Here is a 13,260-nt window from a genome sequence, read left to right on the forward strand (position 1 = left end):
GAAAGGAAATGGAGGGAAATTTTGCAATGGGCCCCGCATCTCATCAAGTACCCGGCCCTACTTGACAGAAGCATCTCTCTGGGATTGAGCGCCAAACCCACGCGCTTCCCATAAGCAGCCTAACTGCGTGAACACCAAACCCCACCAAATCACCGTTCAATTACTTAAGTGAGACGCACGCGCTCCTTCCATTGGGTGGGTAATACAAGGGTCATGGTGATCCTGAAAAGGTCATCACTGTCAGGGAGGGACTCAGACTCACTCTCTCATCTCTCTCTTTTTCGCCTCCATTTAAAGGGTCTCTATTTTAGTTTTTCCATCTCTCGCAAATAAAGTAAAATTAAAATAAATAAAAAGATTAAGAAAACAGAGTCTGTTATTTTCGCTTTTATCCATGAATCGCACTGGTTTTGAATTTTGAGTTTTGATTTTTGCCCAATTTTATTTTAAATTTCACATAAAACATTTTCGTTTTGGGTTTAATAAAAAATAATCAAATTGTACTCTCAATTCCCAAGGCTTGGCTTCTCTCTCTCTCTCTCTCAAACTTCGGATGTGCTCTTAATCAACGCTTATGTTTTCTTGGCCCTTTTTAGGGTTTCTCTCTCCACCATTTTTCTTTTTTATTTTTTGTTGCTTTCTCTGCACTTCTAGGGTTTTGTTTCCAGACCTTCAAAATTAAATTTATTCAATAATTTAAGGAAGCAAAGAAAGATAAAAGACCAACGCACACACAGACCCCAACAAATTAAAAAAAAAAACCCCTAACATTCTGAAGGTGTGTGTAAAATAATAATGCGAATATGAATTCACTAGTTCTATTGGGTGATCGAGATCGGAGTGGAATATGAACTTGTTCGTTTGCCAATGGTGAGGATGGTGATGGCGATTTTTCTTGAAGCCCAGAGATTTGTATGGAAGAGGATGCCTTTGCTGTTCTAATGCTAATGCTAACGCGCCTCATCAATTTATATTCTATTCTGGTAACTTAGAGAGGAGAAAATCGCTTACTTAAACATGCTTTTCTCCAAGCTCGATGACTCTCCTATGTTCCGCAAGCAGGTTCCGTTCGTCATTCTTGTCTTACTAACCCATTTTCTTTTTGCATGTTCTTCTTCTTCCTTTTTTTTTTTGAAGCGTCGTAGTTTCCAATGCTGTGTTTGTTTCCTGAGAAAAAAGTTATTGGAAGCCGAGTCAGTATCTTTTATTTGAAGTTATATTGAATTCTCTTGGCGACTCATTTGATCATATTATGCTACGAAGTTTAGTGGACGGACCTTTTAGAAGCATTACCTTAAGTTTCCTGCTCTAGCTAGATTTTGTAGTTTAGGAAAGTTAATGCTAATATTTTGGCGTTTTAGATGTGGTGATCGAACGTGTTTAACTTACCCTATCACAACTTCCTAGTTTGCTTGACCTAATTCCATCAAATCTTTGGATTTGCTGATTATAATAAATGTTTATGATCATTTATGAATAGTGATATTTAGCATTTACATTGCTGGGGCTTGATTAATTTTCGCTCTTTATCTTTAGAACTTTGGTAGATACGACGAAATTTAAATCTGTAGCCACGTTTTTTTATTTTCTTTCAAGAAGCGAAGTTTTTATTAGATGAAGAGAAGGTTTACAAAGGATGAAACACTCTGACGTCACTTTGTCTTCTTACATAAATTGTTGTTTACTCAAATGTTTGATCATTTGGTCAGGGGAGGGAAAAAACAATGGAATTTTAATGAGAAGATTGCGGACTTCTATTAAGTTTGATTCATTGTCTGTTCCAGATAAACTTTATTGGTTCAATGAAAATATTACTACATACCTTTTTGCTCTAGCATTAGGCTCTATGCATTTCTACTCAAGTAAGTTGTTTACTGATGCTTTCTTTGGTGAAACAGATACAGTGCTTGGAAGAAAGTGCTGAATCATTGAGAGACAGAAGTTTAAAGTTTTACAAAGGAAGCCGAAAATACACGTATGTAAATACATTTATGTATACTTATATTTAATTGGTTTATGAAATATATCATTATAAGTTAATTGACCTCTGTTTTGTTCCCACTTCACATGTTGATATAGCATGATATTTAATGGTTTCTTAGCCCCATTTATTTTCTTCTGTTTAGTGAATTAATCTTTTGTCTTCTTTAAAAATCTAATTATGTTCATCTTTCTGCTTGCAGCGAAGGACTTGGGGAAGGATATGATGGAGACATTGCATTTGCAAGTGCACTAGAAGCTTTTGGTGGGGGACACAATGATCCTATCAGTGTAGCTTTTGGAGGTACTTGGAAGTTGTTTTATTGGTTGTGATGCATTAATTTATGTACCTATTTCTGCAAAGCAATTTTCTTTTTCCTTCTGAAAAAAAAATGATCACATGGGCTGTGGTTAAATATTCTGCGGGCGGTCCAAGTCTGCCCTAATAGTCTGATAGTAGGGATGAAAGCATTTACCCTAAAATGTTATTTTGAATTGGAGATGTATATTTCTAGCCAAGAGATTGAGAAAATGTGAGAGGAAGTGGAAATGGTTTGGTTGTGAATTTATGTGTTAACTTCTGTTTCTTTGTAGGCCCTGTTATGACAAAATTTACTATTGCATTGAGAGAAATCGGAACATACAAGGAAGTTCTTCGGTCCCAGGTAATTGTATTGACAAACTCTCCTCATCTTCTTAATCATATATTGTTGGACATAAAATTGTCTTTTTTTTCTTGGAGGATGAAAGTGTTACATTTTCTGACATGCTTCGTATATTACCTCTCAGGTTGAGCATATGCTTAATGACAGATTACTGCATTTTGTGAATATTGATTTGTTGGAGGTCAAGGTACAATACTGGATTAGTACTGTTCTAATTATTTTATATTTGTGGATGCTTTATACTTCTTATTAGTTGGTGATGTGCATAGGACATGTATCAAATTTTGCCAGGCACAATTGTGTACAGGCTTAAATGCATTAATTAAAACACGCTGTTGGTGTGGTATTTAACCAAAAGATAGTTCTTGTATTAAAATCGCTTTTGATTTGTCATATTCCACACACCTATCAAGGATCTGTCAAATGTTTCTTAGTTGTCACATTTGGTTTTTCACCTGAGATAATCATATGGGGATGGAGAATGTTATTTTCAATTTGTTAACTGCAAACTTCTCCTGTTCCTGTTTGTGCTTTTTTAATTTTTCTTACAAAGTTTGTTTTATACAGGAAGCTAGGAAGCGTTTTGACAAGGCTAGCCTTATATATGACCAGGTATTCTCTTGGTTCTTTCTATGATTGTGTTTCCACCGTGTTCATGTTAATTGGCTTTCATTTATATACTCTTCTGACCGGAATTCTCATCTGTCGTATTTTTTGAAAAATATGGCAGTAGTACTAGTGATATTGTATTTAATTTAGATTTGCAATGATATAACCTTTTAGAGGGTATAGCTTAAATGGAATTTGATGTAAATCTTACATGTGATGATGATGAATGGATGATTTGTTTAGTGACAACATTTGCAGCTTTACTTTAGGGTATCTTTCAATGTGTGGTTTTAGCTATATGATTTATGGATGCACTTCTTCATTTTTGTACTCTTGTTTGGAGTACTTTGTAATCTTTTGGTTCAGTTACAAGTAAATAAGCCGACTTTGATATCAGGCACACAAGCGAGTGTGAGAGTTTTGTTGGCTTGAATAGGTTGACCTTGCTTTTATAGAGGTAGAGATCTTATTAATCTCTCATCTCCATTTGATTAACGCTGCAGGCTCGTGAAAAATATCTATCCCTGAGGAAAAGCACAAAAACTGATGTAGCATCTGTTTTAGAAGAGGTATTTCATTCCTAGTTCTTTAGAGTTTAAATTTACATGCTTACATCTATGACATATTTCGGTTTGGCATTTGTGAATTTCTCCACTCCACCATTCTAATATAGTTTGAGGTATTCTAGGAGCTTCATCATGCAAGATCTACATTTGAACAAGCTCGTTTTAGCCTGGTAAGGCTGTTTTCTGGTTAAGATGTGCTTTAATTTAATTCCTTAAATGTAATGAGAAATTTGTTCCAGAAATTCTCATTACATACCATATGGGTTTGTAATGTTGATCATTCTCTTTCAGATTACAGCTCTTTCTAACGTAGAAGCAAAAAAGAGGTTTGAATTTCTGGAAGCTGTTAGCGGGACAATGGATGCTCATTTGCGCTACTTCAAACAGGTGGATTTTATGGCAGGTCTTTTTATGCTCGTGTTACCACATATTTTATCACAAGTGTGTTAATATTCAATGATATTGACATGTAGGGCTATGAGTTATTGCATCAAATGGAGCCATATATTAATCAGGTATAATTTTAGTGATTGTGTTTGTTAAAAGTATGTTCGATTGTGTTTTTTAGCTAGCTTTTCTTGTGTCATCATTGTTCCCTTTCCCTATGTTTTGACCTTGGATTTTAAGAGGGGTTTGCATACATTTACATTAGGAGAAAGACTGATCATGAAAATTGGTGGGTGCCGTGGCCATTTTGTTAGGGTCAGAATTGTGGCGGGTAATGGGAGTGTCATGGAAATAGCGGTAGTGTTGATTGTAATAAGTAGCAGAGTTATCAGGAGTATAGTAGTGGTTTTATGTTGTGTATAGATGAGACCAGCCACAAGAACTCCTGGGAATTGTATTCCTTCGCTGGTTGAATACAGAAGCTTCCCTGTTATCTCACTCTCTATGTTCTTGCTGCTTGTTGTTTGAGTCCGGTTGATGCATCTCTTCTAATTGCTCCAAATCAACTTAACTCACCAAGGCCTTTTTCTTTTAGCTGTGCATATGATTTGTGAATCAGTAGCATGCCAGAAGAATTCTGTGGTGAATAGTGAATACAAATTACTGTCAATATGGCTTGATTACATGATGGGCTGAGATTTTAAAATGTTTTTTATTTTACGATGTAAATGTATTGGAAGATTCATTTATTATCCTTTATTATTTTGCAGGTATTGACTTATGCACAACAATCTAGAGAAAGGTCCAACTATGAGCAGGCGGCTCTTAGTGAAAGGATGCAGGATTTTAAAAGGCAGGTTGATCGTGAGAGTCGGTGGTCTTCCAATGGTTCTAATGGGTCTCCTAATGGAGATGGTATACAAGCGATTGGCCGAAGTTCTCATAAAATGATAGAGGCAGTTATGCAATCTGCTGCAAAGGGAAAGGTTTGATAAAAGACTTTTTTGAGCAGTTTATGTTTCCTCCATCTGAATTTCTCTCCGCCTCAAGCCCACACTGTTTGTCCATCTTAATGTTTTCTAGCGTTTCTCGATTTAACATATTGAGCATTATATCAGGTTCAAACAATTCGACAGGGTTATCTCTCAAAACGTTCCTCAAATTTGAGGGGTGACTGGAAAAGAAGATTTTTTGTTCTTGATAGCCGAGGAATGCTTTATTATTATCGAAAACAGTGCAGCAAATCATCTGTAAGTAAAATGTTATGAAAATTAGTGATGATGCAAGGGTTAAATTATAGCCATAATAAACTTGACTCTTGCATTATGTATACTTGTAGGCTTCTGGAAGTCAACTTTCAGGTCAGAGGAACAGTTCTGAGCTTGGTTCTGGACTTTTAAGTAGGTGGCTTTCTTCTCATTATCATGGTGGAGTTCATGATGAGAAGTCTGTTGCTCATCACACCGTGAATCTGCTCACATCAACAATCAAAGTCGACGCTGATCAGTCAGACCTGAGATTTTGTTTCAGGATTATTTCTCCAACAAAGAACTACACCCTACAGGTTCGCCTCAGTGATAGCTTGAACGTTTGGGATTATAATTTACTAAAAAGAACTCGCGGCTGTGAATCTGTTAAATTTATGTTGTGGTTCTGCCCTGAGGGTTGATTTAACTAGCATTTGTTCCTCAATGAATATTTATTTATGCTTGTCAGTGCAGGCAGAGAGTGCACTTGATCAAATGGATTGGATTGAAAAGATAACAGGAGTTATTGCTTCACTACTTAGCTCACAAGGTCCTGACAGGGTAATTATGTTCACATTTTGCATTGCTATACATGTATATACAACCATTGATTCCCATAGAATTTTCAGTGATGTGTGCTCTGTTTTATTTCAGTGTCTGCCTGCTAGTCCCATGGGAAGCAGTCACCATCGTTCTACCAGTGAGAGTAGTTCTTTTGAAAGCTCTGACTTTGATCACACTGCAGTTGACGAGCTTACACTGGAGAAGAGTTCTGCACATCTTGAGCGCCCATTGAGAGGTTCTCAGCAGCAACGGTCTTGCATGAAAAATGAGAAGCCAATTGATGTCTTGCGTAGAGTATGTGGCAATGACAGGTGTGCTGACTGTGGTGCCTCTGAACCAGATTGGGCATCATTAAATCTTGGTGTACTTGTTTGCATTGAATGTTCTGGTGTTCATCGTAATCTTGGGGTACATATATCAAAGGTAAAATTTGAGTTTAACTACTTGGGTCTTTTGTTATGCATTATGTCGGACATCTGAATCTGACCCTCTAAATGCATATTCTTGTGAAGGAGAGTTACTTTAGAATAATGAAGATTGGGTAAGACGTGAAGGTTTTTGGAAATAGATATATTAAATATATATCTATATAAAGACTTGAACCTAGCTCACGTGGTTGGGTTGGTGGCTTAAGTTTCCCTGAAGTATATGTTACAATATATGTATTTGTAAATATAAAAGTTGAATAAAAATTTAGATAAGGCGCATTGGTTTCAGTGAATGTTTTAATATAAGCAAAAAAACTTGTCCCATGTATGATTCTTGGTAAATACGATAATTTTGATTTAGCACACAATTGGATATCTATGTATGCGAGGCATCTTTGCATTTACATTTATGAGTACATTTTTATATTCTTGGTCTTGATGGTTTCTGCCAATTCTGTAATGTCATAATTAACCACGATTCATTTGCAGCTAAACCTTTGTTTACTTTTCTTTTTCAGGTAAGGTCTCTTACACTAGATGTTAAAGTGTGGGAGCCTTCTGTTATTGGATTGTTTCAATCTTTGGGTAATACCTTTGCCAATTCTGTCTGGGAGGAGCTATTGCAATCGAGAAGTGCTTTCCAGATTGATCTTGTCTCAACAGGGTAAAAATCCTTGTAATGATCAAAATAGAATTTCCAGAGTGATATATTTATATATACATTAATGTGATACATTAATATATTTACACAAATCTGATAAACCAAATGGCTAACATTTATCCTTTGTTCCTTTGGTGAAGCTCATACAAATCTGATAAACCACAACTGGGTTTTGTCAGTAAACCAAGTCATGCCGATTCTATATCAGTGAAAGAAAAATTTATTCATGCAAAGGTGAACACTGATTGATATTCCTTTGCTAAGGTTTTAATATTATCTTTTCATTTCTAAATGACAAACCAAAGTTGAGAGGTCCCTGAGTGAAACATAGTAAATGTGTAGCCTTCTAATTGCAGTATGCAGAAAAACTTTTTCTTCGCAAGCCGAAAGATAGGCAATATCCTCATCTGGTGGCACAACAGATGTGGGAGGGCGTTCAGACTAATGACAAAAAAGCGGTGTACCGTCACATTGTTAATTCCGAACCAGATGTAAATGCAATTTATAAGCAAGCATCTTTCGGCTCATCTTTAACTCTTGCCAAAGTAATGCTATTGCATGAACAGCCAAGCCTTGAGACAGGGGATTCCATGGGAAGGTCTTCTACCAGCTCTTTGAACTTGGGTGGTACAAGTGAAGGCCAGACAATGGACGATCTAGATGAATGCACTTTGCTTCATCTTGCATGTGAAACTGCAGATATAGGCATGCTCGAACTCCTCCTACAGTATGGTGCAAATGTAAATGCTACTGATATAAGAGGTCAAACGCCCCTCCACCGTTGTATTCTCAGAGGGAAAACAACATATATTAAATGGCTTCTTGCAAGGTGCTTTAATGATCTGGTTCCTGTCAGGGTTTTTAGTTGCATCTTCTTTTTGTTACAAAACTGAGTTTTTATTGAACTTGCAGGGGAGCCGATACACGAGCAGTGGACAGGGAAGGCAAAACACCCTTTGAGCTTGCTGTTGAGCTAAACTTTGATGATACTGATATCCTTGCTCTATTATCCGATTCCAGTGGATGATGAGGAATCACCGAAGAGCCAACTAAGATGCTGGAATTTAGTGTGAAAAGGGAGAAGATAAAAAAAAAATTACATATATATAGATATATATACAAAAGTCTTGTTGCATTTGTATAATTAAATTCCATAATGCGAGAGATATTCTCCATGTCACCGGGGGAATATTTTGTTGGGGTGTACTTGTAGAAGAGGGGAGGAGTTGAGTGGTAGTGGAAGGGCTCACTTGGTTGTGGAAGATGGTTCCATGTAATTTATTTTCATTGGTTCCTCCATTACTCTGGTGAATCAAAGAGCATCATGCTGCTCTAAAGCCAGAGCTATGTGATTTGTTTTGCTATATATATAAATATATATATATATATATATATATATATTATATATGTATGTTAATTCAGTTTGTCTGCTTCCTTTTGTGGCGAAGCTGTGAGATGTAGCTTTAGGTCATTGTGTATTTGTACATTAATTTCTTCTTTTTAGTGAAGATTTCTTGTGGCTGTTGCTGTTAACTGTTTGGTAACTAAATTTTCCTACATCCAACCAAGGACATGAGCTTTCTTTTTGTTCTCATGTGCCAACTTAGTGTACATACAATTGAAAGAAAAAAAAGAAAAGAAAAGAAAAACTCTCCCTCCTTGGTATCAATTATTAAATTAGTATACTTGATATGAAAGAGATTTTTTTTTAATGACATTTGGGGAAGGGGGATTTGAAATTGGGACTTGTCTTTTTGAGGAGGTGTGAAACACTAGGTTATGCTTAGGGGTTATTCGATTCAATTACAACTCACTGATTCAATTACAATCGGTCTAATAGAATTGGATATACAATTATAATTAGATTAGATTAATTAGATTAGATCGGATGTAAAGTTTAAAAATTTAATTGGATTGGATTGGATGTAAAGTTTAAAAATCTAATTAGATCGGATCAATTGTTGGATGAGACATTGATCTGTTTTATTGGACAACCTATATCCAATTATATTTATATATATTTATCTTGTTTTAAAAAAATATATTAATTTAATTCTTAATATACACACATGAAATCACGTAAAAACAAAACTCTAAATCTAAAATATCACATACCATTTTCTTAAAAGATTAAGCAGAAGAGTGATTAATTTATATGATATTTGTATTTAATGTATTGAACTTGTTTATCAAGACTTATAGTATGAATCTTTTGCATAGAAATACGAGTACAACCTCATATATATTTGACACGTGGACCTACTTCCTAGTTGAAAAAGGATGATGTGTCAATAATGACTCCAGTAGAGCTATTCTCCCATGATAAGAACTCGCGAGAAGGTGTGATTTAGGCATGGTCACACACTACGCATCACCATAGTAAAGTAAAAGTAGGATCAAGAGAAGTTTTCATAATTCGCACATGTATGAGTTAACTTATATGCGAGGACCAAGTGATTCTCCCCTGCGTCCCACGTAAAGATCGCATCTCTACAAGTGCCAGGTCCGAATGACTAAAGTGCGCCACAACTCATCTTGAACCCGTAAAGTTCAATGTTGTCAGTACATGAACGTCCAATATATGATCAGTATAGTCGCAGACGTTCTATCTCATAAATGACCTCGAGGTTTTAGTCTCGAGACTTTATATGCGAGTAATACCAAAGAACCCACAAGTTCACATGTTACTCAAGAAAGTGAACATTCAGTATGCGACTCTCAAAGTCGCATACATTCGAGTATTAACTAAGAACGATCGAAATTATTCTCTCATTTATTCTGTAAATATTTTATATCTTAATTAAGTGTAATTAATATTGTGACGGTCCTGTCTGGTCGGTTATGTAACCCAAATGATCACTTGCTTTCTATATAAATGAGTGATTCAACTCGAAATAAAAGCTTACGAACACTCTTGATAAAGTAGACTAAGCAGACCAAGTTTTGACTAAACCACTATAATATACTATCTCTCCCTTTACATATACGATGTTGTTGCTTTATTATTCGCTATTTTACTTTGAGTTATCGTCATTCTAGGTGAATACTATAAGTGAAGTATTCTTGTTTATCTCGAATACTCGCAATTTTTAGTGTTGTCTATTTTCTTCCAACATTTGACGCTAAAAGGAGGGGATCTAGTATTATATACTGTGATTCTAGAGAAAGATCACAATAGCTACGAACTAAAATAACAACAATAATGTCAACGTCAACAATAATGGTGCAATTGACAACCATACAAGAGTAGATGTGAGCCTTGCAGGCTGAGGTTGCAGGAATTTCCGCGTACCGAGAACATTCTCCCACCGCGTGAACCTGCCAACTTACAAAGCACTAATAATGAGGTACATAATCATATTAGTAGACGTCGTGGTGAACATGTTCGCAGATATTATGCAAGGGAGTGATCAATGAATATAATCCAGATGCTCCCGATTTGAATCAACCACCTTAAGACCCCCACGTGGAAAGGGACTCGTTGTCCCTGAGGATGAACATCAACGAGATTTAAGATTCTGTGCACCATGAGATATTGGCAGAGGTAGAAGGGAAGAAATGTATCGTGACGAAGATGGTGATGAACGCCGCAATCCTAGAAGTCACATTGATCATAGAACCCCTGAGGAGTATGATTTCGAGTCATTTAGATCTGATAGTCACACTCCTAGTGTGTATACAAGATCGGGATCGATTTTAACGCGTCTTGGAGGTAGATACCACGTCCAAAGAGGAGATCTACGAAACCGACTGAACGAGGCTTTCTTGGATGAATACTCGAGGTAGAAAACTGTGAAAACAACACATGTCGACGGGCAAGAAAAGCCTTGTTTGGTCAGTCTCATAGATCTCCTCTTTGGACATGGTATTTGCCTCCAAGACGCGTGAAAATTGATCCTGATCTGGTATATACACTAGGAGTGCGACTATCAAATCTAAATGACTCAGAATCATACTCCTCAGGGGTTCTTTAATCAATGCGACTTCTAGGATTGCAGCGTTCATCGTCATCTTCCTTGCGATACCTTTCTTCCCTTATACCTCTACCAATATCTTGTGGCACACAGAATCTTGAATCTCGTCGCTGGTCATCCTTGGGGATAGCCAAAGTTATAGTTGTAGTTCTCCTTATTACAGCCATGGTGATTGATCAGATTGATACACAACGTTCTTAATGAAAGTACCAAAATATTGACCACATATTTGGTCAAGTGACACGAAGTTTTATTTACGATCAAAATCATCACATGTAAGCAATTAGAATAAGTAAATAAATGGATACAACAATTTTATAAAGGTTCACCCCCTTGGTTACCAGGTAACAACCTACTCCATTTTTAGTTGTATTGATATGAGAGATAATACCACTCAGATAACAAGTGTTGTGAGTTCTAGAGTGGCTCTCTTTGAATTACAATAGTGAGAATGTAAGGCAGATCTCAAGTAAGTGAGATGAGAGAGACTTAGTCTCTACTACATTGCAAGTGGCGTGTAGGAGAGAGAGCTAGGATTTTGAGAGCTTGATCTAAAGAGCTTAGGAATGAAAACCTAGCACTTAGGTTTAGCCTAGTGCTCTTTATATAGGAGAGAACTTACAGAAGATCTAAGCCAAAGTAGGTTGATATCCCTTAAAATGAGGAGATATCACCTATTTGTTACATATTAAATATATAGAAAAATAACCTATTAATTATTCTTAAAGAATGGGTAAATATCTAAAGTTGAAGTGAATTCGTAGCTGAGAGTTTTGTCTAAGTTGAAAGTTGCAGAGACACCAAATGTGTTTGCCCGAAGAGAAGTTGGTCGTCTTATACTTTGTTGGAGCCTAGCCAGCCCTTGCTTCACTATGGCCAACTAATGGAGGTTCGACAAAACCCCCCATGGTTTGCCATTTTGTTGTCTCTATGTCCTACTTGAGTATTCAGACTCTTCATCAACTGGTACATTTTGCATGTTGACTTAGTCCTCTTTCTGACAAGTTGTACTCCACGTGGCATCAATCTTGCCTATGTGGACATGCCACGTCACGTGGAAAACAATTGGGACCACAATAATAAACACATAAAGGTTAAGAAAGCCTCACCTTGATTGCAGCAGAATGATATGACTTATTTCGTTTAGTTCTCTAACCTTGATCCTTTCTGCTGTAGAGTATGATCAAGAACTGAACTTAGTTAAAGAAAATAAAACAAATAACAATAGTAGATAACATTAAATAATACTTAGTTAAGAAACTTACATCGTTAGAAAGCCATTCTCTTGTAGTAAGTAGCTTTCAGAACCAAGCCACGCCATGTACACCAGAGAAGACATCCCGCAAATACTTGTTTCCAATGGTTCCCACTGACCAATTTCAGAAACTATGTAGTAGTTTCTGATTAACGGGCCGAAGTGGGTCAACATTCACATGTGCTATCGATGGCGTCATCTTCTTCTTCATTTTAGTGTACTTGTCAAACCACCTTAGCCTCTTCTTCGGTCTCTTCTCCACCGGTGTTGGGACAGTCTCTAAAACCTGTACCTCAGAATCTTGCGTATCTCTGATGGACGTGATTGACATGTTCTGAGGTGTATGGAGTACATCTTCCACATCATCAGGTCTGTAATCATTGGGAAGAATAAACTCATCTCTCGTAGAAACGGGGTTCTGGCTATGTCTCTGCCTTTGCATTAGGCCTTCCTGGATCTCCCATGAGTGCCAATAGGGTCTTCAAGTAACCCATAATCTTTGTCTGCCCTTTTCAAATATCAGCCTGGATTTGCTTTAAAGCAAGCTATTCCATCTCAACACTCTCCAATCTTGCTAATATGGCAAAAGATACTAGTTCCCGAGGCTGTGAACTTCTGGGAATAAATTCTGACTGCAGCATAGATGCATAATGGGGCATAGATGTAGACAGCGGAAAAGAATGGGCCTCTGATGGTGGAGATTGTGGTGGTGTAACCTCTTTGAAGATTCTAGCTTCCTTCGCCCGATTTTCTATTGTTTGTGCAAGCTTTCGAGGCATGGCTATGCAAACTAGCCTGAGTAGATTGTCCATCACTACCAACAACCAATTCTTCCATATCCACAAATAGTGGTGCCTCACCTCCAGTGACGTTGCTTAAAAACTCCGCCTCATTAGGTCGTGGACATAAAACGGAGTAAATTTT

General features: G+C 36.9%; 1 protein-coding gene and 1 long non-coding RNA gene across 2 annotated transcripts; one reads left to right on the forward strand and one right to left on the reverse strand.

Annotated features, from left to right (window-relative positions):
* Positions 1-323: 323 nt before the first annotated feature.
* Positions 324-8,640, forward strand: LOC133036674 (ADP-ribosylation factor GTPase-activating protein AGD3). Its single transcript, XM_061113310.1, has 19 exons — positions 324-1,062; positions 1,899-1,975; positions 2,184-2,284; positions 2,575-2,645; positions 2,770-2,832; positions 3,213-3,257; positions 3,758-3,823; positions 3,943-3,990; positions 4,112-4,207; positions 4,294-4,335; positions 4,978-5,193; positions 5,326-5,457; positions 5,547-5,771; positions 5,929-6,015; positions 6,109-6,441; positions 6,965-7,110; positions 7,248-7,341; positions 7,464-7,936; positions 8,020-8,640. Exons 1-19 carry the CDS (start codon positions 1,018-1,020, stop codon positions 8,132-8,134), a joined length of 2,475 nt encoding a protein of 824 aa, XP_060969293.1. The 5' UTR covers positions 324-1,017; the 3' UTR covers positions 8,135-8,640.
* Positions 657-1,493, reverse strand: LOC133036675 (uncharacterized). The gene is made up of 2 exons (XR_009687263.1): positions 1,278-1,493; positions 657-1,167 (listed from the first exon to the last, which is right to left on the reverse strand). It is a non-coding gene; the product is annotated as an uncharacterized LOC133036675 (long non-coding RNA).
* Positions 8,641-13,260: the final 4,620 nt, after the last annotated feature.

This window comes from Cannabis sativa, chromosome 4, assembly GCF_029168945.1.
Source record: "Cannabis sativa cultivar Pink pepper isolate KNU-18-1 chromosome 4, ASM2916894v1, whole genome shotgun sequence".
Taxonomy (NCBI): Eukaryota; Viridiplantae; Streptophyta; class Magnoliopsida; order Rosales; family Cannabaceae; genus Cannabis; species Cannabis sativa.